This window comes from Oryzias latipes, chromosome 3 (genome assembly GCF_002234675.1).
Source record: "Oryzias latipes chromosome 3, ASM223467v1".
Taxonomy (NCBI): Eukaryota; Metazoa; Chordata; class Actinopteri; order Beloniformes; family Adrianichthyidae; genus Oryzias; species Oryzias latipes.
The window spans coordinates 6551793-6579010 of NC_019861.2; the positions used below are offsets into that span (position 1 = coordinate 6551793).

The following is a 27218-nucleotide window of genomic DNA, read 5'->3' on the forward strand; positions in this document are numbered from 1 at the left end:
TGGCCAAGACCAAAGAGCTGTCAAAAACAAACTTGTTGAGCTGCACCAGGCTAGGAAGACTGAATCCGCCATAGGTAAGCAGCTTAATGTGAAGAAATCAAGTTTGGAAGCAATTATTAGGAAATGGAAGTCACACAATACCACTGATAATCTCCCTCCATCTTGGGCTCCCTACAAGATCTCACCTCGTGGGGTCAAACTGATGACAAGAACGGTGACCAAAAATCCCAGAACCACATGGGGGACCTAGTGAATGACCGCAGAGAGCTGGGATCAAGATAACAAAGGCTACCATCAGTAACTCACTACGCCGCCAGGGACTCAAATCCTGCAGTGCCAGACGTGTCCCCCTGCTAAAGCAAGTACATGTGCAGGCCCGTGTAAAGTTTGCTAGAGAGCATTTGGATGATCCAGAAGAGTATAGGAAGAATGTCCGATGGTCATATCAAACCAAAATAGAACTTACTGGTAAGAACTCTACTTGTCGTGTTTGGAGGAGAAAGAATGCTCAGTTGCATCCAAAGAACACCATACCTACTGTAAACCATGGGGGGAAAGCGTCATGCTTTGGGGTTGTTTTTCAGCAAAAGGACCAGGTGACCGTGTAAAGGAAAGAATAAATGGGGTCATGTATTGTCAGATTTTGAGTGAAAACCTCCTTCCAGTAGCAAGGGCATTGAAGATGAGACATGGCTGGGTCTTTTAGCATGACAACGATCCCAAATACACTTACCGGCTGGTGAAGAAGTGGCTTACACTTATTTTCCACCATAATTTACAAAGAAATTCTTTAAAAATCAGACAAGTGATTTTCTGCATTTCTTTTTCTCATTTAGTCTCGTAGTTGAGGTTTGCCATTGGTGAAAATTAAAGGCCTCTCTCATCTGTTTAAGTGGGTTTTAAGATGGATGTGGAAATTGGTTAAGTCTAAGTATCATGTAAATACATGATACTTAGACTTAACCTATTTCCACACACAAAGACAGAAGGAAAAATGGAGAAGCTGCATAAGTGTATTAACTATAACTTTGTTATGCTGTACAGAGTAAGGAGCCCGTTCAAAAGAAAAAAAAAGGGCGCACACTTTACTACTCTGTGCGCACGGATTAGTAAACCGTTCTCACAGATTAATCAATTGTGCTCATACTGTTGCGAAATCGTCCGTGCGCAGACGTTGCATGTGCATGTCTCTGAGCAGAGCAGCTGGACTCAGTCGTAGCTTCATGTTTGCAGGCAGGGGAGGTTTCTTACGGTGTGCAATGAATGAATCTTCGGATTGCAGTCCGTCACGCTGCCGGACTCAGGAGAACCGCGTCTCTCGGGAGATTTGTATCTCCAAGCAGTGGAGCAACTTTGGAACAGGCGGAGTCGGTTTTTGAATGAAGAGTCCTGAGGAACCGTGCAAACAATCTCGTGAATTTGTGTTACCAGTCGGGTCTAGACAAAATAAAGCCTGATGTCATTCCAGTGTAAATTCCTCCACAGCTAAATGTTGTTAGCACAGCCACCGAACACAGCCTGCAACTAATGATGACGTTACACCATAGAAGAAGAACTTGGAGGTCCCGTTGTAAACAACAAAGCTCCGAAATAGAGCGAGATGATCTTCTAAATGGGCTTTTATTATTGTTATGATTTTTACTAAGTGCATTTTAGTTTTTTTTAAATCCGTGAGGCCAGTGCTTCATACTTGGCCGTACTTAACCCGGGAGAAGGGTTAGGATTAGGTTAATACGTGCTAACAACATTTAGCCGTGGATGAATTTACACTGGAATGACATCAGGCTTTCTTTTGTCTGGACCTGATTGGTAACACAAATTCATGTGATTGTTTGCATGGTTTCTCAGGACTGTTCATTCAAAAAGCGCCTCCGCCCGTTCCAACGTCGCTCCACTGCTTGGAGATACAAATCTCGCGAGAGAAGCGGTTCTCCTGAGTCCGGCAGCCCACTAACGCAGAACAGGCGAACGGACTGTGGACGATTGCGCAACAGTACAAACACAATTGATTATTCCATGCGGACGGTTTATCCGATTATTTCTTTTTTTTTTCGTTTTTCTCATTAACCACTGGCCTGTGGAGGGCTCCATAGTGCTGCATTTTTTTTAGCTTGGCATCACAAAAACATAACATTTAGGGAACATCCCTTAATTATTGTCTTTTATGTTTCACTTAAAAAAAGAAACTGTATTGAAGAAAGTTTGTTAGTTTGTTTTTTCATGCTGTCATAAATAATTCTTAAAACGGAAACCTGAAAGATCTGATTAGCAGATCCCACTATTAAAAATGTCAGTAATTGGATTCAGCTTAGAAAAGTTCAATTTCTTATGTTTAGTCATTGCACTGAAGGTTTTATTATTTCTTTGTCTTTGTCAGGTGATGTTCTCTACAGGTCCTCAGGTCACAAAGACTCACTGGAAGCAGACGGTCTTCCTTCTGGAGAGGCCAATATCAGTTCAAGCGGGTCAGTATGCAGGTTGACACCCACCTCAAAATAGATGAAGTGTGTTTTAAATGTACAAATCAGGACTTTTCATCTGTGTCTACATTCTCATTTGACTTACCCTGAACTGGTGAGTGGCGCTCACATACTCATGTGTCACTGCTTTGCACCTTGCTTGCATCGCAGCGAGTTGTGGCAGTAATTTGTCTGCGGTGAAGATGTAGTCAGGCTGGTTGACACCCATCATCTGTCTCTCATGGCGACAGAGCGATCCAAACAGATCACATGCAGTCATCAGAGACAACAAGGAAAACTTTATCTGATGGGCCGTTTGGGCCTTCAAACTGTTGGATGAGAGGAGATTTAATCGTTTATATTGTTACATTTTTTAAAGCATTATAATGATTTGTTACCCTGTCGGAATCGCACTTTGAATTGCTGCTGAAGTTATGAAAAAGACTTTCCTATTGAAATGTTTTAAGCTGACTTTGGTTTGTAAGAAACCAGTAGGTTGATTTGGTTTGATTTGATTTTATTTAGTTTGATTTGATTTCAAGCATTTTAGTCAACACAATAAAAAATCACACAGATTTAAACTCATTACAGAAATGATGCATAGATACAGAATAGAAAAAACAGATAGAGTTGATGTTTTTTGAATAAGATAAAGGTAAGACAAAAAACGTAAATGTATATCTTGTTGATCTTATCCGTGTTTTAATACAAACCTAACAGAGTTAAAAGTTAGCCTTAGAAAAGGAGAAGCAGCTTCAGTATCACATGCTGTGTGCTATATTCTACATGTAATACAGAAGTGAAGTTCAAGCCCTCTGAATGTTATCGTTGGAAAAAATTGTGGCTACATTTGCTAATATGAGGATGAGTGAGGCCCGAGAATAGCTGTTGACTCATTGAACGTGTATCAGATGTTGTGTACTTTAATATATGATCTCTGGTTAGGCAGAGGCGGTTATTGGCCCTTAGCCATGCTCAGCATCCACCTGCTACGCACAAAAGCGATAACACTGAACAAAAATTTGACACTGCACAAACGCTATCACAGACTGTAGTCTCTGCCGGCTCAGATAAAACCATCAGGGAGACCAAGGGACAGGAGAATACTAAAATGTTGGTAAAGTTTCAGATTTCGTCTGATGACCTTATGCTAAACCGTAGTGTCAATGTTCTTTCAGTGTGTGCGTGCGTCTGTGCGTGCGTGCTAGTTACATGCATGTACATGGTAAGGTGCGAAGGTTGGTACCCTACTTTTTTTATTTGTACCTATCTCTGCATGATGCAGTTCATTCGGCCTTTTGTTGCACAATAGCGTGGTCCCCAACCTTTTTCAGGCCTCGGACCGCTTTAATGTCAGACAATATTTTCACGAACTAGCCTGTTTGAGGAATTTCTTTCCCTTAACTTTAAAGATAAAGTTTATTTTCATCCTCTGTAAAATATCTGCAGCTGGTTTAAACTTTATTTGTTATTAGATTTCATTTAGGAACCATTAAAATGTGGGACAGATTTTCTCTTAGCCCATAAGGGTCTAAGTGGAAGCTAAGGCATTTGGATGCCAATGTCTGCCTCGTCCAACTTTTAAGGTGCAAGGGTGGGGAAAACAACTGACTCTACAACTGGTATTTTTCTCAATATAATAATTAACATGAATCAACCATTTAAGTAGCTTTATTAGCAGAATTCTCATAACATTAGACAGCTGGTTGTTAAATACTATAAATTGTTCTTATGGTCTGTGAGAACATAGTAATAAATCCATATCTGGAATAAAGACTCCGGGTTTTTGTCTGTAAATGCAGATTTCTTTTTTTCTTTAAAGTTCAAAGGCTCTTGTTCTTTTTTCTCACTGGCTCTTTTCTCCAAAAAAAACTTTTCTTTCTGTAGCTTTTCTTGTTTGGGGGTTTCAATTTAGCAGTCCAAGAAAGTAGTGGATGTATTATTGACCCGTGACCGAGTGACTTGACGTCCGTCCAGAATGAGTCGGATGGGGTGGAGGATCCAGTGGTTTTTTCACAATAAATCAGAATCAAATTATTGGGGTAGTTTGGTGGAAAGAGATGGTTGTAAGCTTACAGTGGACAAGAAACATGAAACCCTAAGATGTGTACAGTCTATGAATGTGTTTTAGTGTAAACAACAACAAGTTCACACAACTGGAAAACTGCGACAGCAACTTTTATAGGTATTAATCAGAATTTTTTTTCCTTAAGCATTTGTCACGGCTGCCCTAACAGGTAGAGACAGGCTGTATATGAAATTATGGATAAGCATATATGGGGCCCGCAGGTTGCTGCTGGAAATGTTAGGATTGTAAACCACTCGATGAGCAGGGGTGTCAAACTCATTTTCACAGAGGGCCACATCCCCATAGTGGCTGTCCTCAAAGGGCCAGATATAACTTATACATGAAACTAAATGTAATGAAAAACAAATGTAACTACTCCTTAATGTTAAATAACTAACTATTTATTTATTATAACGTTTTAAAGTGAGAATTACAGTTGCATAGAAAAGGATCAAACTAAGCAAGTGAATAAATAATAATAAGATAAAACTGAGCTAGAAAAAGCATGTATTACACGTGTACCATTTCACAAAAAGGCCGCACACAGCCTTGCATCCAACTGATGGTTTGATGACAACAATTTGTCTGTATACACACATAAGACCTGCAAACATTGAATAATTACAACAGAAGCAACAGATAGATGATGTGTAATCAACTAAAGAACATTTTTGTTTTAATAAATTAAAAACTTTTATAAAAAAACATGGCAGGCCACATGTGGCCCCCGGGCCTTGAGTTTGACACATGTACCGTAGAGCAAAAATGTTCACGCACATTTCTTAGTAGTGAACATCCTTATGTCTAAGGGTGGTGTAGGTGAGTCGCAGGCGTGCGGTATGGATTTTGAGTTTTTTTCACAACCCCCCTCCAATCATGTGGGCTGTTCAAGTGATAATTGCTTGTTCCTTGTGGGCCCGTTGCACCTTCCTTCTGTACAGTCAGACTGTTAGAAATGAGAAACTAGACAGTTTAGTTTGTGTGGACAGCTTTTAGGTACTTGCATATCACCTGAACACCCAGTGCATACCGCATCTATGCACAGTAAGTAAGGAGCCAGTACTCGCAACACTAGAGTGTGACATAAGGACACTGTATGACATTATGAAGTAATTTATTTTGACATTGACTTTGTTTTAAATGATTTATACCAAAGCCTCTTAGCATACTGTGTTAATTCTACTGCACACCAGTAGAGGGCCTTTCTGATTGTGCTTATTTTAGAAAGACTGAAAAACAGGATATGTTCTAAACATTAAAACAATTGCTTTTGCTATCTCCTTTAAATAAGACTGCAAAAGAACCTATTTTTTTCACACTGATTTACTTTTTAAGATGTGCCATTTTTCTGATGACTGAGGGCATATAAAGAGAGAATACACCTTAAAATTGCGTCTGAGTATTTTCTGATTTGTTGTGAATCAGGAGCAGACCAAAAAATAACATTAGGGAAAAGGAACTTATTCTTGAAGTAGAAAATAAGCTGGTTGGGCCACAAGATCCCTGCTCCGAGCTCTCAGTAATGGGAAGGGGGGCGGGGGCACCAAGAGTCCCACACTTTCCACTCAGAGGCAAATTTCGAATAAACTCTGCAGAAACTATGTCCTAGGAAAACTACACCCTGCTGGGTCTAAAATCTTAACACTTTAAAAGCTATGAATTAAAAAATAAAATAAAAGTTGCTAAGAAATCAGCTGTTTTCTTCTCGTGTCCTGGACACTTAAAGACTTGAGCTTTTTCTGTCCAGAATAGAACACTTTAGATTGACATTAGTTCTAAAAGAAAAAGGTGGCTAAATATAGATGATAGTTTGAATAAGAACCTGTTTACTGATGTGCCATGCCTTCCCTGGAGGCCATAAACTAGAAGTTTTTAATAACATTAACTGGTTGCCTGCTGGGCTCTCAGAGTGTTCTCCAGAACACACGCACAGACACACACACACAGACATACACTGCTCCTTTATAGGAGTTCTAAAACTTTACAGTAACCCTCCCTGTCATAAGAGAAAACTTTTTGAAGTCACCTTGAAGATGACGGAACTGTAACGGACTCTGTTAGAGTCAGCACCCTCTTCTCTTGAACACTGACTGAAGAGCACCTTGGGATGTGAAACCTGAGAAGAAATGGCCAGTGGTGGTTTCGCTTCAATTTGGTTCTTGCTGAGCTGATTTATTGTGGCAAAGACCAAATCTTATTTGATGGGTTAGTACGAGTGCAGCAGTAATTAACTCTGAAGCTGCACTGGCGCAAAAGAAAGAGGGCACGCCCGGAACAAAACATCCCTGCAAATCCTGCTGCCTGGTGGGATATAAATTAAACAGCATATCATTTGTCATGGTCTAGTGTGTTTATGTTGCTCGAGTATTGAGGAGGAAGACCCTTTTTTCACATTTTAATGTGAGAAAAAGATCCTTCTCTTTTTTGATTGAGGGTGTATTCGTGAAATTAAATGATTAAGAAGAAGATAGTTACCTTGTTAAAACTTTTTGTGTTTTGTTAAGGTGAGTTATCACACTGGTTTCATGCTCAAAAGTTGATCTGTAGCTACAAAATTGGGCTTTAGCATTAATGGTGGGTCAGCTGGTTCTTGTGCTACCTTTAATGATTCATCATTTCCGTACCGAATGGAGATAAAATCCATTAGGATTACCCTCCCACCCTTACGCACACACACCTCTTTCGTCCATCCTCCTCCTTTTGAGTTTGAACATTCTAGGTCCTTGAGTTGTCAAACAACAGCAACAGCTAGGGGTGTGAGAAAATATCGATTCGCAATACTTCATTTGGCAATACTTGTATCGATTCAAAATGCTGCCAGGACTATATTTATTTAATTATTTCTGAGCGTCCTTTAGTGTCTGACTCTTGTTGTCCACTTCACCCTCAAACCGCTAGTTGGCAGCAGAGAACAGGGAGGCTCTTTGAGCAGCTCTATTCTGCACAAAACAAGAGGAAGACTGCAGCCGGAGGCAGCTTGTTCTGTTGTTATGAGACATGAACAACTTCGTTTTTCCTTGCAATGGATACCAAACAGAAACTATGAGCCATGTTGCTGCCATTAACATATAAAAACGTGGATTGCTGTACTTTTTAGCGACTCAGATAAATACGAGTCAAGCACGGCAGCGGCTAATGCGCTTAGCACATGCTAGAATGCTATCGGCAAAGCGGGCCAAAGTTCTGCAGAACCTCCCAGCAACAGATTCTAGTTTAGCGACCTGTTGGATCAAAGGGATGTGTACAACGCTCTGAAAAAAGCCTGACATAGTCAGACATAGTCAGATCGTGGCGAGGAGCGTTACCAGTCATTTCCGTGTGTGAGAAGCGTGGCTGCAGCACAGCAGACTGATATGTAAACAAAGCACCTTCTTTGTCACATTAAAGCAACTTTCCTTCGTTCTGTCATGCTGCCTCAACATCACACTTTATTGTCTCTGATAAGAATCAGTGCCCCCCCCCCCCCCCCCCCTTTATTTTTCTGAAGCACCATTCAGGCGCTCCTGAACCGTTTAAAAGCACTGGAGAAGCTACATTAAGCAATGCTGTAAACAAACAGCATTTTATTTCCCCAAAAGAAACTTATTAAGGCTCATTCAATCTTTGTTTTTTTTTCTTCTTTTGCGGAAAAATATATATTTTTTGCAAATCAGACAATGTTGACTGTTCCCTTTCTATATTTTAACTTACCAAAATAAAAGCATTATGAATTTGCTTTGGTAAACGCAACATATATATGAGATACAATGGCAGTGTTTAACATTATGATCATTAAATAAACTGAATTTGACCATTTTATTACAGTGGAAGACATTAAAATTCAGGTTGAGTTTTTTCCAAGTCATATTTAAAAAAACTGAAAGGAAATATGTTTCGGTAAAATATCGGGATACGTCTCGTCTCGCCAGACTCTTGCCAGAGTCTAAAGTCATGAATAAGTCATGAATAGTCATGAATAAATATATTGAATTAGATTATATAATTAATTTGATAAATACATAAATAGGTGTACTGCAAATATATATATATATATATATATATATATATCATATATATATATATGAGAGAGACAAAAGAGAGACAAAGTGAGAAACAATATCCAGAAACCCACATGGAAAATAAGTAATTTTTCACCTACCAACAAGCAAGATTTCTGGCTCTCACATACCTGTAACTTCTTCTGTAAGAGGAACCCTCTGTTCTCCACTCGTTACCTTATCAATGGCCCCTGCTTGAACTTGTTATCTATTCAATTTTTTATTTGTTTGTATAGCCCAAAATCACAACTGTTGTGATTTTGGGCTTCGAAGTAAAACATGAACTCAAAAGGATCATGAATACAAAGAGTTCAATAGGAAAATACTAAAATGAACTAACAAACTGACTAAGCTATACAGGCATCCCTGCCCTTAGACCCCTCTCTCGCGGTAAGGAAAAATTCCTAAAAAAAACGGATTCCGGAAAAAACGAAGAAACCTCAGGGGTGCCCACATGAAGGGGGGATCCTCCCCCAGGACGGACAGGCGATTTACCAGAACTCTTAGAGAAGAATTAACTTATCTAACCCTACAACTACATATATAAAGTCCAGCAGACAAGCTTCCTCCAGCCGTGGTTGGGGGGGGACAGTCAGGGGCGCGAGTCGAGCCGGAGACAGGAACCACAGCCAGGTGTAGGAGCGGGAGCAAAGGCGAGGTACACAGTCAGGAACAGGAGCACGGATGAGCCAACTGGAGTCTGGAAGCAGTCCCACTCCCTAGGAGGGGAGAGGGACAATATATGAATTCCACTGCACCAAACAGAGGCATGGGGAACTAAATGATAAATAATGATCAGAAATAGAGAAGAGAGGAAGGGTAGAAGTAGATGAGAATAGAGGCCAGCACCCCAGAGCACCATAGTTACCCCAGCTTCAACTTTTAGCAGCCTTTTAAAACACATAGTTATTGTTATTAAGTTTAATTTAAACAGATTGACATTAAATTAAATAATCTCTGAATACTAACTCGACACCTGTCCTCAACCTCAGTTATACTCCAAACTCCATTATTCCACTCAAAAAAGCTGAACAAAAATGTATACTTTAATGAAGATCAAGGTTTTATATATCGGTGTATATATATATATAATTATACCATGGTCCGGGTGAATACTCGATTCTGATTGGCTGCTGGGTGTGCGTTAAAAAGTGATATACAACAGGATAACCGCACGGTGAAAAAAGAAGTTCCGGTCACCTAGCGTACTGCGGCGGTGGTGCTGCGCGACGCGAACTATTTGTTACAAATAGTAACAAATAGTTCGCTTTTTGTGAGAAAAGTGTTCCAAATTGGCAAAAAACAAGAATTAAGCACTAAAAAACTTGTTACTATGTATTTTTTTTGTAAGTGACCATGGTTTAAGCGGGTTAATGGCATTCGAAGTATGCATTATTACTTTTTAACGCATTTCGCTTCGTGTCGGATGGTTCAGGTTTCCACGGCGTGTGTTAAAAAGTGATAATGCATACTTCGTCGGCCATTAAGCCTTACTTGTACCATGGTCCGGGTGAATACTCTATTCTGATTGGTTGTTGGGTGTGCGTTAAAAAGTGATATACCACAGGATAACCGCACGGTGAAAAAAGAAGTTCCGGTCACCTATCATAAATGTTTTGCATCACTGCGCCAGCTTCATTAAAACATCGTTTTGCTTCATCATTTGGACAAAAACAAGTGGTTAGAGGTGAACTTTCTCTCTGAACTGATGCTTTATTCAACCCATCGGAAAGATCTCAGCATATATATATATATATATATATATATATATATATATATATATATATATATATATATATATATATATATATATATGAGATATATATAGCGGTGGTGCGGCGCAACGCGGACAATTTGTTGCCGCACCCGTGACAAATAGTCTGCTTTTTGTGAGAAAAGCGAATCAAATCAGAAAGAAACAAGAATTAAGGACTAAAAACTCGTTAATATTTATATTTATTGACCATTGTATGTATGGGTTAATGGCCTTCAAAGTGTGCGTTATCACTTTTTAACGCACTTCGCGGAAGCAACCGTCCGACTCAAAGCGTCAAAATGTTGGCAAATTGTGACCAAATTGGTTCTTACATAAATGACAGCACTTTAAGTAATTCACCAATTCAATGCGTCTATTTCCATTGTAATTTCATGCACACAAACTGCATCGGGCTGAGATGAGCTGGTTTCATGGCCCTGCTTGTGCTTAATGACTCTGGCATGTTGATGTATGGTATCACAGTGAAAACCAGGCTCCATTCCACGACTCATTTCCACACATGGTTGGCTCTTTTTCCCAGTTTCTGAGTATGGCAGTTTAGTGAAGGCACGAGGGCCTTTTTCCATGGGGAGTCTAGTTTGACTGATTACAGCAAAGCTGATGTTGTAACACTGAAAACACGCTCTGTCACCAGTTGTGCTGCTTTAACATCTCGGTCTGACACACTCAGGATATGTTGGAAAGATAATTGCAAAGTTATTTTTAGGGCAAAAGTGTTTGATTCGAGTTTGATTCTTTTGTAACCAAAGGTCAGGCTATTATTTTCTTGGCCTTCATCCCCTCTTTGCTGGCTTCAATTTCACAGCGTGGCCCATTGGGGATACCACAGTTGCTTTTAAAAGACAAACCATCATGAGCACACTGTTAGTCATTGTAGAGCGGTCACCCTCCTCATACTTTTGTTCAGTAAAAAATGATGATGCTTGCTTTTTGTTCCACTGCGTTATGATTACTCCAACAAACATGCACTTATTGTTGTTATCGCTTTATTCTATATACACACTAGCCACTCAAGAACACACTAAACCAGGGGTCGGGAACCTATGGCTCGCAAGCCATATATGGCTCTTTTGATGGTCACATGTGGCTCGCCGACAAATCTATAATTATACTTTTTTTTTTCATTAGACCAGTCCTTCTCGGGCGCGATGCGATGCCAGAGGTCAGTTTACTATTATTTCACAGAGTTTGTACCAGCCGGAAACCTGTGAATTGCCGTGCCTAAAACTGCGCACTCCCGTCTCTGAGAAAGAGCGCACAGTTGCGGGGACGGGATGTGTGAGGAGGAAAGCAGAGAGTGGGGGGTGGGGGTTGTGGGGACAGGCAGCAGGTGAATCGCGCAGGGATTGTAAAAACGTAAAACCCGCTGCCCTTCACTGCAGCGTGAGTGTGTGTTTGGCTCCGCGTCTGCATGTGAGCAGTCTGTCTCACATCTACAGAACATTCAGACCTACGATCACGTTTAAAGTCTCAACGCCTGCATGAAGCAGAAACTCGCCACGTATCAACCAGACTAGACCACCATCAGCAAAACTACCACGAGAAATACTCATCATTTATCAGCAACAGCATAACGTTATTAAAAAGAATCCACAGACTTATTGTACTTTAAAAATGTTGAAATTACATCAAATGCACACATTCATTTGTATATTTAGTTTTAAACATATTGTCGCGGTCTGACTTGGACTGGGTGGCTGTTGGGTCGCGTTAAAAGTTCTGGAGTTCATTAAACGCATCATGCAGCGATCTGATTGGCTCTCAGTTCTGTCGCTCAGCCTGTTGTTAGGTAATTTGGACCAATGGGGTTCAGCTATGGACCGAACAAGGGAAATGGGAGGGCTGGAGCGGGCACAGGGGAATATAAAGGTGGGAGAAGCGCTCTCGTCTCGGCGGGAGAAATTAAGAGTTGCTGAATTAATTGTACGGCGTTTGTTGGGGTCTGCAATAACAAGAACAAAGAACCTTAAATAAGGTTAAGTCTCCGTGCCTCAGTGTGGGAAAGGGATACCACATTATTGTATGGCTCTTTCGAAATTACAATTAAAAATATGTGTCGTTTATGGCTCTCTCGGCCAAAAAGGTTCCCGACCCCTGCACTAAACGCAGATTCTTGAACGCGTGTTAAGCCCATGGTGTTCACACTGGGCAAGCAAGGACGGGCTTCGTCTTCTTTTTCTTTTCCTACTGTTTACTAGCTCATGTCCACTCACAGTGTAATGCAGTAGGACAGAATGCTCTCAATGGTTGAGAGGTAGAAGGTTACCAGCAGCTCCTGGCTCACATTGTTCTTCCTGAGCTTTCTCGGGAAGTAAGGGTGTTGCTGTGCCTTCCTGATGACAGCCATGGTGTTGACGAACCAAGTGAGGCCGAGATGGTGGCGCCCAGGAGGATGAAAGAGTGAAGCTGTGGACCCTCTCCACACATTTTCTGTTTATGTAGAGTGGGGGCAGATCTGCTTGTTCTTCCTGAACTCCAGGATGATCTCTTTGGTCAGGCTAATAACCTCATCCTGAATGAGGTGGAGTCCTAGGTCGGACAGTTTGCTGACCAGAATGTCAGGAATGATTGTGTTAAAGGCTGAGCTGTAGTCCACAAAGATCACCCTGGCGTAGGTGTTTCTGTGTTCCAAGTGGCTCAACGCAGTATGGAGGGTGATGGATTTGGCGTCCTCCGTTGATCTGTTTGCTTTGTAAGCAAACTGGTGGGGGTCAAAGGTTGGAGGAAGGTAGTCTTTGATGTGTCCTAGGAGTAGCCGTTCCAGACACTTGGTGATGACAGGGCTGAGTGCAACCAGACGGTAATCCGTGAGGGAGGCTGGGTATGACTTTTTGGTTATTGGAATGATGATGGATGACTTCAGGCAAGCAGGGATGGAAGCCTGTGCTAGAGACAGGTTGAAGACTTTTGTGAAGACCTGGGAGAGCTGGTCGGCACAGGCCCGCAGAACCTTCCCGGGAACTCCATTGGGTCCAGCTGCTTTCCTGGGGTTTACCCTGCTAAACATCCGTGCCACGTCCTGTGGCTGCACAGTCAGGGTTTCAGAGCTGGGGATGAGGTGATGGTATTTCAGGCTGCAGTTGGGAGAGGCTTGGTGCGAAATATCAAAGCAGTGCTAATCTGGTGAATCTTGCTTTAAGCTTTGTCTGTCACAGCTCTATTCTGAAAAATGAAAGACTTGGTGTCACATAATTCTAGTCTGGCACCAACCACAATTATTAGATTCTCCTTTATGATCAATTTTCAAATGGTTAGCACTTCCGTGAATTAAAGGGAACGTCATCCGTTGGTCATCACCAAATCCAAGTCCCTGATTGGTCAAAATTCGACCTGGTTTAACTTTCAGCTTGCGTTCAATGGCCGCGCATTTTGTACATAGAGCCTGAAAGCAGTTATAAAATTCATAGCCATGGGTGAACATTAGAGTTTGGAACCTGAAACTCGCATTTACACAGACTTTTCATTGAAAGTGGCCACTTCAATGCATGCTGCCGAAAGCAGTGTGAACTTAGCGTAGTGTGCAGCTGACCAACCTCCCGTATTTTAACTTAGACCTTTCAAATTCTAGAAATTATTCTTAACACAACTGAAACCTCTAGTTTAAAACCAAATCAGAGGTTTGAAACCATCTTCATGACTAGCCCAGTGTAAAATTGCCTAAAATTCTGACCTAAATGTTAGATGTGTCTCACTAATAAAGTAAATAAGGAACTGGGTATATTCATACTAGTTGGCTAATTTGAGCCCCCTAAAAATACTTAAATAAAAACAGTTTAACAAACCAATCTTTACTGAAGTAATCATAGACATATATCTTTAAAATGATTAACAAATTATTATTTGCTAGATTCTATGAATTTTCTTTTATCGTTGAAAACCTTTAAATGTTAATAAAATTAAACAAGCTAATATTTAATAGCAAAATTCCCAACAATATCTTGCTATGTTAATGTTTCATATAGGGCTGCACGATATGTGGAAATGTGGCGATGTGCAATATAAGTGATCAATTTTGCGATTACAATATGACATGTGATGCATGAAGAACAAGAAGAACAAAAACAACTAATACATAATTTCCATTTTACTGCAACAGTTTTATTTATATTACTCCAACTGACCCTCATCCACATAGGTGAGTATCTGAGATTAAAAAAAAGTGTCCATCAAATGCATAAAGGGCTGTAGAGGCCTAGTTTCATTATAGACTCTAGGGCTGAATCTGAATCACTTCTCCCTATCCCAGCATTTATCCTTGCGAGAAGAGTGAGGTGTTTTCAAATTCGGACGTTACTACCTCTTGATGACATCATCAAGAGCCCCTGGTCATCTATATTAGCTGCCATCACTTAGAAAATACTTGACATTGGTTTTGTAACTTTAAAAAGTCATGCAAAAAACAAAAACTCTTACATTTAGGTGTAAACTTCTGTGTTTCAGAGCACACCCACGTGAAGAATTGTCTTTGTCCTCTGTGCCACAAGCGCAATGCTGAACACCCTACTAGCGATGGATAGTCAGCCCGAAGTCACTACAACTCCTCCTTAAACAACACTTTTGGACATCACTAAAGCTTCCAATGGACCTACAATTAGAGGGATAGCCAGGAGCCATAGGCGTAGTGAATCAATTCAGATTCAGCCTAGAAATGACCCATCACTGTGCCATCACTGTGCATGAAAGTGTCCCTCTTTTGGTTCACTTCATGCATTCATTTGTTTTTGTTTTTAGGATCAAATTCTCTGCCATTCAGTTTACACTCAGTTCCTGCTCAAAGCGTCTCCTGGTCTGTCTGCAATGTAATGAAAGACCCAGAGTGTGGCGCTGGTGACAGAGTCAGTCACTGTGGCGTTGGCATGGTAACGAGGGAGATGTGACAGCAGTGATAGTGGATGCTACACTGGTGATGGAATTACAGTCAGCATTTTCTCTCCTCATCCCCGTTCTAACCTTCAGTACAGAGTAAGGAGAGCATAGAAAGGAATTCAGGTGAAAATTGCTAAGATGAGAAGATGCTCGTTTGCCGTTTGAGTAAACATTCGTTTCCCTCCAGCAGTCAAACTTGAGGTTAATCAGAGTGAAAATGACTCATAATCAGCTGCATCTTCTCCCAGCTTTCTAATCGCTCTGGCGTTGTACAGTAGATGCACTCACTTTTCTGCCATCTGGAGAAATCATAGCATCTGCATTCACACACACACACACACACACACACACACACACACACACAGTCTAGCGTATGAACATACATTAAACCCTTTGCACACCCTCATTTAGTGAGACATCAGCGCACTCCTGCTGCAGAGGCCTGAGCTCAGCAGCACTGGAACGCTGCAGGGCAAAAGAAGGAATTCCACTTCATCTCAAACATACCGACTCAGTGAAATTGGTTTCTGTCTTTTGATGGATTTCTTTCACCCTTCAAGTGTTACGGAAGCACAGAGGTCATTAAGGTTAATGGTGTAAAGAGGATAGTTATGAAAATGAGTAGAAATTTGATGACATGGAATGAATGTAGAGAGCACTCTGTTTTTTCCTAAATAAATAAATAAAATAAAACTCAGAAGTTTTTAAACAAAATTGAGCTTCTCCACATAATTTCTTGAAAGTTATGAAAGTGGATCTTGGTAAAATAGTATAATAGTTAATGTATCAACAACAAAAAAAACTGAAAGGTATAATTGTCTGATGTCTGATTCAGCTCAAAATGTTTCTTGAGCAGAACACTGCTGTCCACTTTTAGCAAATCACACTCATAGACAGAAAAAAGATTTCAGCAAAGCTCTTTGGAGTCAAAGAATCAATGGACCAGCAATCACTCCGTTGTGATGAACCACATTGAATCAAAGACTTGATTGGAGAGAGGCATAACAAAGCTGGGAAAATTCTATTCTCTCCATGGTGCTGCAGAAAGTACAAAGACTAAACAAAAGGCTGTATGAATGGAGTCTAAGCTTTACTTCTGGCATTTTTTAAGGAAAAGGGTGAAGTGTCTTGCCCAAGGACACAGCAACAGTTTACTGGAGGGAGCAAGGATCGATCCTTCGATCTTTGGCCGACCTGCTCAACCACCTAAGCCACTGCCGCCTAAAGACCCAATCTTATTATCTCTTTATCAATTGTAAAAAAAATCATGCCCAGTGGTCTTTTAGTTAAGTCCTGCAGCTGCAGTCTGTGACCGCAAGGACAATATTGTAATATATATATATATAAGGTGCTGCATATTATAAAATCATCATCATCATCATCATCAGCCTGTCACGCCACTGCTGGCGGGTGGCCTCCACATCTTACTCCACTCATCACGGTTTTGGGCACTCTGGGTCCACGTGCTGCCTGCCTTCTGCTCGATGTCATCTCTCCATCTTTTCTTCGGTCTTCCCCTTCCTCTTTTCCTGTCCCACGGAATCCATTCTGTTGTTTTCTTAGCCCATTCGTGGTTCTTCATTCGGGCTACATGTCCTGCCCACTTGCCTTTGGCTTCAACCACTTTCTCGATGACATCCTTCACCCCTGTTCTTGATCTTAAGTCTTCGTTCCTGACCTTATCTCTCCTCGTAACACCCAGCATTGATCGTTCCATGCTCCTCTGGGTGATTGCTAGTTTCTCTCTTTGGCGGTTGGTAAGTGACCATGTCTCAGCTCCATAAGTCATTGATGGCAGTATGACAGTGTTCATGATCTTCCTCTTGAGACACATGGGCATTTTTTGATCTCTCAGAAACGTGCTGTACTGTCCGAATCTCTTCCAAGCGGATGTTACTCTCTCGTCTATTTCTTTCGCCATCTCATTTCCTGGTGTTAGCAGTCTTCCCAAATACTTATACTCATCCACCTCCTCCAGTTGTTCTCCATCCACAATTATTCCTTTCCTTCTCCTTTTCCTTGCTATTTCATTGCACATGATTTTGGTTTTCTTTTTGTTCATTTTCATGCCATTTTTTCTCCCTTCCTTGTTCAGATCGTTGAGCAGCTTGCTGAGATCCTCTTCCTTTTCTGCAAATAAGATGATATCATCTGCCAATCTCAGGTTGTTCATCCTCTCTCCATTGATGTTAATTCCCGCTTCAGCTTCCATTCTCCTGAATATTTCTTCCAACGCTGCTGTGAACATCACTGGTGACAAGGTGTCTCCTTGTCGCACTCCCTTCATGATCTTAATCTTTCGGCTAAGTGATTCGTTCCGAATCTGAGCAGTGCCTCCATCATATGTCTCTTTCAGGATGTTGATGTACTTCTCCTCTACGCTGTGTTGTTTTAGCGCCTCAAAAACAGCCTTGTGCAGGATAGAATCAAAGGCTTTTTCATAGTCTACAAACGCCATATAAATGGGTATTTTATACTCATTGGTTTTCTCGAGTATTTGCATGACTGACTGCAGATGGTCGATAGTTGAATGACATCTTCTGTAGGCAGCTTGTTCTGGCGGCTGGTGGTCACTCAGATTGTTATTCATCCTATTCTTCAAGATCTTCATGAAGAGTTTGTAGACTTGGGAGAGTAAGCTGATTGGTCTATAATTAGCAAGGTCTTTCTTGTCTCCCTTCTTAAATATGAGTGTTATAATGGCATTTTTCCACTCGTTGGGTACCTTTTCTTCAGTTATCACTTTATTGAAGAGTGTTCTCAGCTTCGATCTCACAACTTCACCTCCGGCTTTGAGCATTTCAATCAAATATTATAAAATGCAGTTTTTTTTTTCAATTTCAGCTCTTAAGTGCACCTTATTGGATGGAACATACAGTACTCACAAATGGATGCCCAACAAAGATAACTTTGCAACCTTTCCTAGTAATTAAAGTTAAGATGTATTCAACAGAGCCAAGTAAAAAATATACAAATATAAGAAATGAGCTCATTGGTAAAAGATCAATTTAGCTTTGAACCTTCACATAAATTGTCTTCTTTCATCTCCATTATTTTCCAAAAATAAGGAACATCCTGTCTCAGAATGACGCCGAAAAATCAGTTTATGCTTCTGTTACTTCAAGATTACACTCCTTATCATCAGGGTGCTTCAAAACACTAGAAATCTGCAACCAGAGTGCTCACTACATGTTAAAAGAAAAAAACAGATGTTTAAACTTATTTTACTAACATATAAGGCCTAAACAGAATTTCTTCTTCTTATCTTTAAGACTTCATGGCTTCATATTTTTCAAGCAAAACATTTGAGTTTCAAAGGTTGCTGGTTGGTCCTAAAATTTCCACAACTACAGTAGGGGCAGAGCTTTCAGCTTTCGGGCTCATCTGTTGTGGAACCAACTCCGCTCTGTCTTCGTTAGTAGGCAGACACCATCTATCTTTCAGGCTAGACCTAAAGCCTTCCTTTTTGAGATGGAAGGTTGGCACGGCTGACCCTGAGCCCCATACGTTTAGTTATGCTGCTTTAGTCTGAGACGACTGGGGTCGTGTTAGGACACATAATGGATTTCTCTTCACTTTCTTTTCTGCACATCTTTCATCTGAATGATCTGTCCCGTTCATGGTTTTGTATTTGGTGTTTTTTTCTAAACTCCTTCAGAGGGAATTTGCCTCTTCACAGTTGCCATTGCTCAAGTAAATGGGTATTACAAGATTTTCACAACACAAACAGGAAAATGTGGTCTTGTTGGAATGATCAGGGCTAAAATAGATTACATCTACCTTAAATTGAGTGGGGTTTGATGTTTTTTCTTTTTTGCATAGTACCCTAAACTCCGTTGTGAATTGGAACTTTAAATAAACTGAATATTGAATTTCATTGGAATATCACCCCTTATGTCTGTTTTTCCTTAATAATAAACAGATTGGAGGGGTCTTATTGTCATTTTGCTGTTTGCTTTTTTACTTGAAAGTTTTAACATTTGATGATCCTTAGAGTGGTTAGCAACAACCCAAGTTCGCTTGAAGCAAAGGGTCGGTTACTACATTTCTTTGACATTCTACACCGGTACCTTATCAACTCAAAGATAAAAATGGTGCATATATTTGCTGTTTTTAACATATTCTTGTGGTATTTTTCTAATGATGAAGGACATAAATAGGAAATTAAAATTCAAAATTGCATTTCTGAATATTTCTTGATTCAATTTATTTTGAATCAGATCCCAATGGGGACAAAAAGGAGTTTGAATATGGAGATTATTTGTGGCATAGAAAATACGCTCTAAGATTACAATGACGGGGGGAGGAGGGGATCCTACTGCCACTCTGCAGAAACTATGTCCTACAAAAACTGACAGTTTTTTTCTATTACTTTGGCTAAAATTGGCATAAAGATAATTAAAAGAGCACTGGGAACGCTTTGCCAATGTAAGATGATTGGAGTGGGACTTTGTCGGAAATACCTTTTTTTGAATATTTTCAAAAATTTGCTCTCTCTTTTCCTTTAGGGGACGAACTCCAAGGAAAAATCCTTGTACGTAAAAACAAGAAAGACCCTCGTGCATTGTGGGTCACCATTGATCTTCGGGACAGGAAACAGACTTACAGCTTGCAGTAATGAGAACTGTCACAGATCCTCAACAAATGGAAACACCTTTTATAATTAACCGTTGATGTGTAAGTTAGAGGTAAACCGAATGAACATGTTTGCTTTCTTGTCTTTACTGTAATGAAACAATAAATGTTTGTGTCATAAAGAAGTGTCAGTATCTTTGCATAGAAATGTTCTGCTGTACCTGCGATTTCATTTCGTTATCTTTTTTGGTCACGTCTGCCTGATGTTTTCTATCATTTACAGTGCCATGCAAAAGTATTCACCCCCTTGGATGTTTGTCCCTTTTGTTTCTTTCATAAATCACTCATGGTTAATAACATTTTTCTTTCATCACACAAAAATTTACTAGAAAAAAACCTTCAATGTCAATGTGAAAACATAATTCTACAAAGTAATGTTAGATGTCAAATATGAAATGAAATGTAATTGTTTGCACAATTACCCCCCCCCCCCCCCCCCTCCAAGTCAGTATTGGGTAGATGCACCTTTGGCTGCAATCACAGCACTGACTCTGTATGGATAAGTCTCAGTCAGTCTTGTACATCTGCACACTGGAATTTTGCTCCAATCATTCTTGCAAAATTGCTTAATTTCTGTTAGGTTGAGTGGATACCGGGCATGAACAGCCTTTTTCCAGTCCAGCCACAAATTCTCCGTGGGATTTAGGTCTGGGCTTTGACTCGGCCACTCCAGAACATTTACCTGGTTCTTTTTAAACCATTCTGTGTAGCTTTTGCAGTATGCTTTGGATCATTGTCTTGCTGGAAAATAAATCTCCTCCCAAGCCGTAGTTCTCTTGCAGACCGAAAAAGATTGTCCTCTGAGATTTCAGTGTATTTTGCAGCATTCATTCTGCCCTCTATCTTTACAAGCCTTCCAGGGCCTGCTGCTGAGAAACATCCCCACAGCATGTTGCTGCCACCACCGTGCTTCACAGTGGGGATGGTGTGATGGCCAAATCATGATCATGGAGTCTTTCACAAGCCTTTTGGAGAACTCTAGTCGAGCTTTAATATATATTTTCTTCAACAGTGGCTTTCTCATTTCCACTCGGTAATGGAGCAGTTGCTACATACACAGTCTCTCCTGTCTCAGCAGCTGAAGCTTGTAACTCTTTCAAAGTGGTCGTAGGGGTCTTGGTGGCTTCTCTCACAAATCTCCTGCTTGCACGGTCAATCAGTTATGAGGGCGGCCTGATCTAGGCAGATTCACAGATGTGCCACATTCCTTCCATTTCTTGATAATTGATTTCACCGAACTTTGGGGGATGTTCAATGCCTTGGAAATTTGTTCGATCCCCTGACTTGTACCTTTTAACAATCCTTTCTCTGAGTTGCTTGGAGTGTTCTTCTGTCTTCACGGTGAAATGGTAGCCAGGAATACTGCTCCACCAGTATCTGGACCCTTTATAGACTGGTGTTTTATAACTTAGTCACTGGGGACACACCCACATCACTCAGGTGATCTTCATTTCACCAATTGTGAGACTATTGGCACTAATTGGATGGACTTCTATTGAATTAGACCCTTACATTTAAAAGGGGGCAAAAAATTATGCAAACAATTATATTTCATTTCATATCTTTGTGTCATTGACACAAATTTCTAGAAATCTGTTTTCACATTGACATTGAAGGTTTTATTTTCTAGAAACTTTTTGTGTGAGGAAAGACAAATGTTATTGTATGTGAGTGATTTATAAAAGCAACAAAAGGGAGGTGAATACTTTTGCAAGGCACTGTGCTTCTCTTGGACTGATCATAAAGAGTTTGGCAACTGTTAGACCCAACAAATCTGCCATCTGTTTTAGTTAACTATTATTTCTTTACAATAACTTTTCAAATGTCCTGAAATCTTGCTTTTTTGTGAATGTTACCTTTCTGCTTCTGGTAAAGAGGGTCTGTGCTTTCTCACCTCTTGTTCTGGCTGGTACAAATTATCCTGAACAGCAAAAGTTTCTCCCATCCACTGGGATATGACTGCAAAAGTGAATTTTAGCTTCGAAAAGGCTGAATGAAGCCTCCAGACGTTCTTCACTTAGCAGTCCTGCTTACCCTTGGAGAGTTTTTGTTTTCATCTTGTCTGTCTGAGATGATGAATGCTGAGCTCAGTTTAAATTTGTGATGAGGAGGAGAGCAAACAGAGATGCTGCATGGTTAAAAGTCGTCTCAGTACCGTCTGATTTATGTATTTATAGTAAATTACATGTGGGTTCTAGAGGCTTGCAAAATAAGCCATGAAAGGTTTTTGTACTTGCCGTAGTAGTCAGTTACTCTTTTATTTCAGCTTTCAGTTAAAAGGTTTTGTTTAATACAAAACATTTTTGCATTAAATAAATTGCACTTTAAGCCATTTTGACTTTTAAATGTATAATTTTGTGGAGCCTCCAAACGGAGCTTAAAATCAAAAGTGCAGTACATTTGAGGTAGTCTAAATAAAATATGATAATACTTATTAAAGTCATAATTTTATGGATGAGGACAAATATACATGTTATTCTGATTTTTTTAAAATAAATTAGCAGCCAAAAATAAAAACGAATGCTAGATCAGTTGATGGAGGTTTGTCAAGTGAAGGCCTCATGATTCAGGGCCCATGCTGCCAGGGAGGTAGGTGGGTCTGGAGGACTCCCTCTGTTAAATCTCCACTTTGCAGGAGCTGGGAACGGATGAATCTTCTTATCACTAAGGCAACAGGGCGGAGCAGTGATCCATTAATTACAGAGCAGCTCCTGTAATTAACCAGGGCAAAGATACATTTTCCAGTGGGATGGACCTTACCCGTTTGATGGAGTTCAGGGGGATAAATGTAAAAAATCAAAAAGCTGTTTGAGCTGCAGTTGCAGGAGAGAAATGTTTCGTCTCTTTGTGAGGTGGATTTTCTCTTTTTATTTTTCCCCTCTTCAAATTAAACTAAGAAAACTGCTTGTGAAAATAAGCACCAGTTAGCCCTGTCGGTGCGCGTGCGCAATGGCCACTGAATGATCGCAAAAAATCAATTACAATTATTCTCCGTTGACAATATAATTAAAGTCGAGGCAGTGCTAATTCCGCCGCTTTTGCGTCTTATCTGGAACGACTGATTTCCAGGCAGCGCGCGCGGCGCACGTGGAGAGTGGAGGGCCTTGAGTGGGACTCCGCGTGTTTCCGCGCGGATCACTGGAGGAGAAAGCCCCCAACCTCCAGCTGCTGAGAAATGAGCGCAAAGACTGTTCAGGAGACCTGCAGTGAAGACGTAACTGTGACGTACTGTGGAAAATCACCGCCGTGGATGATCATCTGATTTTCTCAGTTTTGCTGCAGTCATTTGTCTTTGCTTATATAAAGTTTATAATAAACGGAACTGCCAATACTATTTTAAAATACCCATAATATTTTAAAATATGTCAATCGAGTTAATTTATCAAGTCTGACCAGTAATGCTTTTCAAATATGAAGTCAGTGCTGCTTTAATTAGTTGTTTTCATGTTTTTTAACAATGTGACAAAATGGGTGGAAGTGAATGTTTTATTTGAAGATTGTTGACCAAAGTTTTTTTCTTCTTTTTTTGAAAAGAGGCTGTATCTAAATGATTTGTTGTTTGATTACTTTTATTATTTAGTTTGCGTTTTAAGATATACAATGCGTCTCCTGGCACGTGTTCTATCTTAATACAACATGATGAATCAGAGCTGCGCACTTGTCCTTGTAGGCTCCGTTTGATTTTCTTCTGCTAGAAGGCCCCTTCTCAAGTTTTCACTTTTCTTTTAAAGACCAATTTTAAACAAGTATTTAGTCATAAAAACCCCTTATTGTTTCCTTAAGCGTTGTTCGTGTAAACTTAGACTAGGAAAATGGTAGCCTATGCGCAATGCAGTGTTTTAAGTGTGGTACACACACTCCCCCTCCTCTCAGCTTCCAGTGGAAGTTCCAGTGGTTGGCTCTGGCTGTTCCTTAACAGCTGTGGAATTAAAAAAATCTTATTGCGTAAGACATAAACAAATGAGTAGCTTTCCAAAGCCATTTCACTCCTTTTTCGTTCTTGATCAATGCAGCTATTGGTGACGCGCGTGTGCTGAAGTGTGCGTAAAACCCCTGAAGCTGAAAAGCTACTTTTAGTTCAGCCCATTTTTAGTTCGCCTTCCAAATGTTATTTTGCTCAACTTTGAAGTAAACGTTTTGGAACAAGTTTTGAATAATTCACCTATCAATGCAAAAGTGTTCATTAGATAACACAAGACTATTTGTAGTTGTAGGAACATCTAAGAATAGGCCTCAATAGTTTTTTGCTTCAATACAGCCAGATTGTGAAGTTTACTCCTTGACTGAAACTGTAGAATAGACTCCTGCATGACTCTTATTGTTCAGAAACAACCCAAACCAGGAACATTTTGTCCCAAGTAAGCAGGCTTTGCGTGATCAAGTGAGACGTGTTCATGTATGTGTGTGAGACTTCTACACATCCCTGAAGACGAGTGTATTAATCAGCTTTGGGAATGTCCATCCAGCGCTCACGCAGGCAACGTGCGTAATAGGAAGCCGTACAATTTGCGCACGAGCAAACGCGCATCAGTCGTCTTTTTGGTTCCACTAGTCCCTTTAAAATCCCAATCCAAGGCCGTTGATTTATCAAACTCCTATTATCAAGAAAATGTCATGCGAAGGGCACCTTGCTGTCCTGCACTGACGCAAACTCCAGCCTTTCTCTCGGAGCTGTAAAAAAGCTTAGCACTTGCTGTTTGAATCAGTCTGCTTCCAGCCTTCTCTTTTTACTGCTGTTTTCAGCCTGACACCGGAGCTCTACAAAAATGGTAGGTGCACAAAGATGTTGTATCCTTCAATCTACGTATTAATTATTAGTGACTTTCTTTCTAGGCTGTTTTGACTTTGATTGGACACTTTTTGAACGCTGTTTTAAAGGAGTTGCGCTGTCCGTGGTGCTGAAAGGGAATTTTGACAAACTTTCTCATAAGGCGCTTATTTTTGTACTTTTTAGTTAAAACTACCGAATCACCGTCCACATTTTGTAGTATTCGTTTAAATAAAGTTATAACGGCAATTCCCCCGTTTAACTATTCAGTAACCTGTGGAGAATTTAGATCTGGAGGATCATCCGCGCAATTTGAAGTTACATTTCAGACAGTCATTTGTAATCCCGCCACCCCAGGTTTCTGTGCTGCTGTGGCACAGGCAATCCCGCATGCCTACGGGGACAGCGGAGCGACTGCGGGACCTGCGGTGGATGTTTGGGGGGGGGTGAATGACACAAGGGCAAATGGGGCGTAAAATTAAAGAATCTTAGGGAAAGATAGAATTGGGGAGGCAAAGCAACCCCCTCCCGGCAACACACAAATATTCTCCATTCATACTTGAACACAGCCCTGCATTGTGTACAGCGGTGTGAAACCGTAGTGCAGCCTGCAAACGAAGGCTGCAGGAAGAAATCGCAGAAAGTGACAGAAACTGTTGGGTTCTTGGAGAGACATGCGCTGCAGCGCTCTCACAGCCTCGTGCGTTCTGCTCTCTTTGGTTCCTTTATGCTACTGATCTGTTCTTCTCGTGTTCCAGGATTGCTCTGAGCAAAGAGAAATGAGCACTCCTCCTGGCTTCATCCCGGCGCAGCAGCCAGACGGAGCCGCTGGAATCCAATCCAACAAGCCGGACAACGCAGCTGCGTGCCCCGCACCCGCCCCGCACCATCACCCAGCGCCCCAGCTGCCGCCTTCCTGTAACGAGAGCAAAACTTTTTACCCCACGGAGATTAAACCGGGAGAACCGGACAGCAATAAAGCATATGGGACGTTTAAAAGCGCTCCCCCGCCGGTCCCGGGATCAGCGATTGTTAACTCGGATTTTAGGAAGGATTCAGTCGGTTCGGCCCGCGGGGGGTCCGCCCTGTGTGGCGACCCTCTCCGGGCAACCACGGAGCAGAACAACGCGGTGGGCAACTGGACGGCTATGAGCCAGACCACCATCATACTGGGAGCAGATGGAAACATGTCTGTTCAGCCTGGAGTCGTGGCGGGGGTAAGTATGCAAATGAACCGCGTGCTCACGGCGGACGCGTGAATCTGCAGCAGATGAGAGGTGTTTTTTTTTTTGTTTTTGTTTTTTTTAATTCGGTGCAACATCGGCATGTGATCAGATCATTTATTAAGCGCGCAGGGAGGAATTGGTGCCCTGAAATCACCCGTTTACCGTCGTTTGCGCACCTCCTGCGCATAGCTGCTTTTAGTCTCGGGAAATAGTCACTAGTAGATCCATTGTTACTTGCTGGTTGAATTGATCAGTTATTGCAGATGCTGGCTGGTTTGGAGTTTGTGTGTTTGTGGCCAGAAGTTGTGCAGAAGGTCAGCAGGTGTGTGCGCTGTCCCTGCTCCGGACAGGACTTTCCCTGCTCTTGTTGTCTTTAATTGAACTGATGTCAAGTATCATAAATAAACAAACAAACAAACAAACAAACAAACTTTTTCTGATAATTTCTTGCACTTGTGTGGTATGGACTGACTCCTTCTCTCGTGGGGCCAGGCACTCAGGTCCCCCTCCTGCGGCTTGTTTCCTGATCCAGTCAGGACAGCCCTCACGTACCCAAACGCACACATACACACACACTGTTTGCTTTATATGAATCAGGAATTTCATGCAGTGTGTTTATGAATCGGCTTGGTGGCATCCTGCAGGGCTTTTGTAATTATGCGTCGTCATTAGTGCGCGTGTGTTTCAAGCAAATCATTGCAATCGAAGTCCGTGACTAATTTCTAGTAGATTACGGGAATAATCGGATTCCACTTTAAAAAAGATGAACAATCACACGACAGTGTGTTTTATATATTCAATGTAAAATGTGCGCAAAAGATCAATTTATGGCCCATTTATTTGGATGTAAATTGGTTAAATCTTAACTTTCATTGCAAAATAAAAATTCCTATACATTTTCTAATTTAGTGGATTCACATTCAAACGCGTTTTTCGTTGTTTCGTTGTTTTTTTTGGTCAAAACTTTTTTGTAAATAAGTTTTCAAATAAATGATTTGAAAACTTATTTACTCAATTGTTCTGTTTTAGTTCACTTTGGAAAGCAAAGATTTTTAATATATTCCAGTTCAAGTCAAAGAGTGAATTAGTGACTTATTTTTCCTGTTAGGCGGAAGATGATGATGACGAGGAGGGAGATGAGAATAAGGCCAGAGGAAACTGGTCAAATAAACTGGACTTTATTCTGTCCATGGTTGGCTATGCGGTTGGACTGGGGAACGTGTGGAGGTTCCCTTACCTCGCCTTCCAAAACGGTGGAGGTAAGACTTTAGAGGTTTGGTGGTGTTAAGGTTTGGTGAAATTGACTGCATTTAAAATGTGTTTGTTATATATAAAACATGCTTAAAAAAATTCAGAAAAATAATGAGATAAAATCTCAATAC

The 27218-nt window shown here is 40.9% G+C and overlaps 2 protein-coding genes across 2 annotated transcripts in view; both read left to right on the forward strand.

Moving 5' to 3' along the window:
- prmt3 (protein arginine methyltransferase 3) overlaps positions 1-19967 on the forward strand; it is an 83108-nt gene extending 63141 nt beyond the window's left edge. The window contains exons 15-16 of the mRNA XM_004066823.4: positions 2378-2465; positions 19716-19967. Coding sequence (XP_004066871.1) covers positions 2378-2465; positions 19716-19825 — 198 coding nt within the window. The 3' untranslated portion in view covers positions 19826-19967. The remainder of the gene's footprint in view (positions 1-2377; positions 2466-19715) is intronic.
- A 4289-nt stretch (positions 19968-24256) lies between these two features.
- slc6a5 (solute carrier family 6 member 5) overlaps positions 24257-27218 on the forward strand; it is a 28910-nt gene continuing 25948 nt past the window's right edge. Inside the window, exons 1-3 of the mRNA XM_011487398.3 lie at positions 24257-24611; positions 25369-25827; positions 26945-27095. Coding sequence (XP_011485700.2) covers positions 24609-24611; positions 25369-25827; positions 26945-27095 — 613 coding nt within the window. The 5' untranslated portion in view covers positions 24257-24608. The remainder of the gene's footprint in view (positions 24612-25368; positions 25828-26944; positions 27096-27218) is intronic.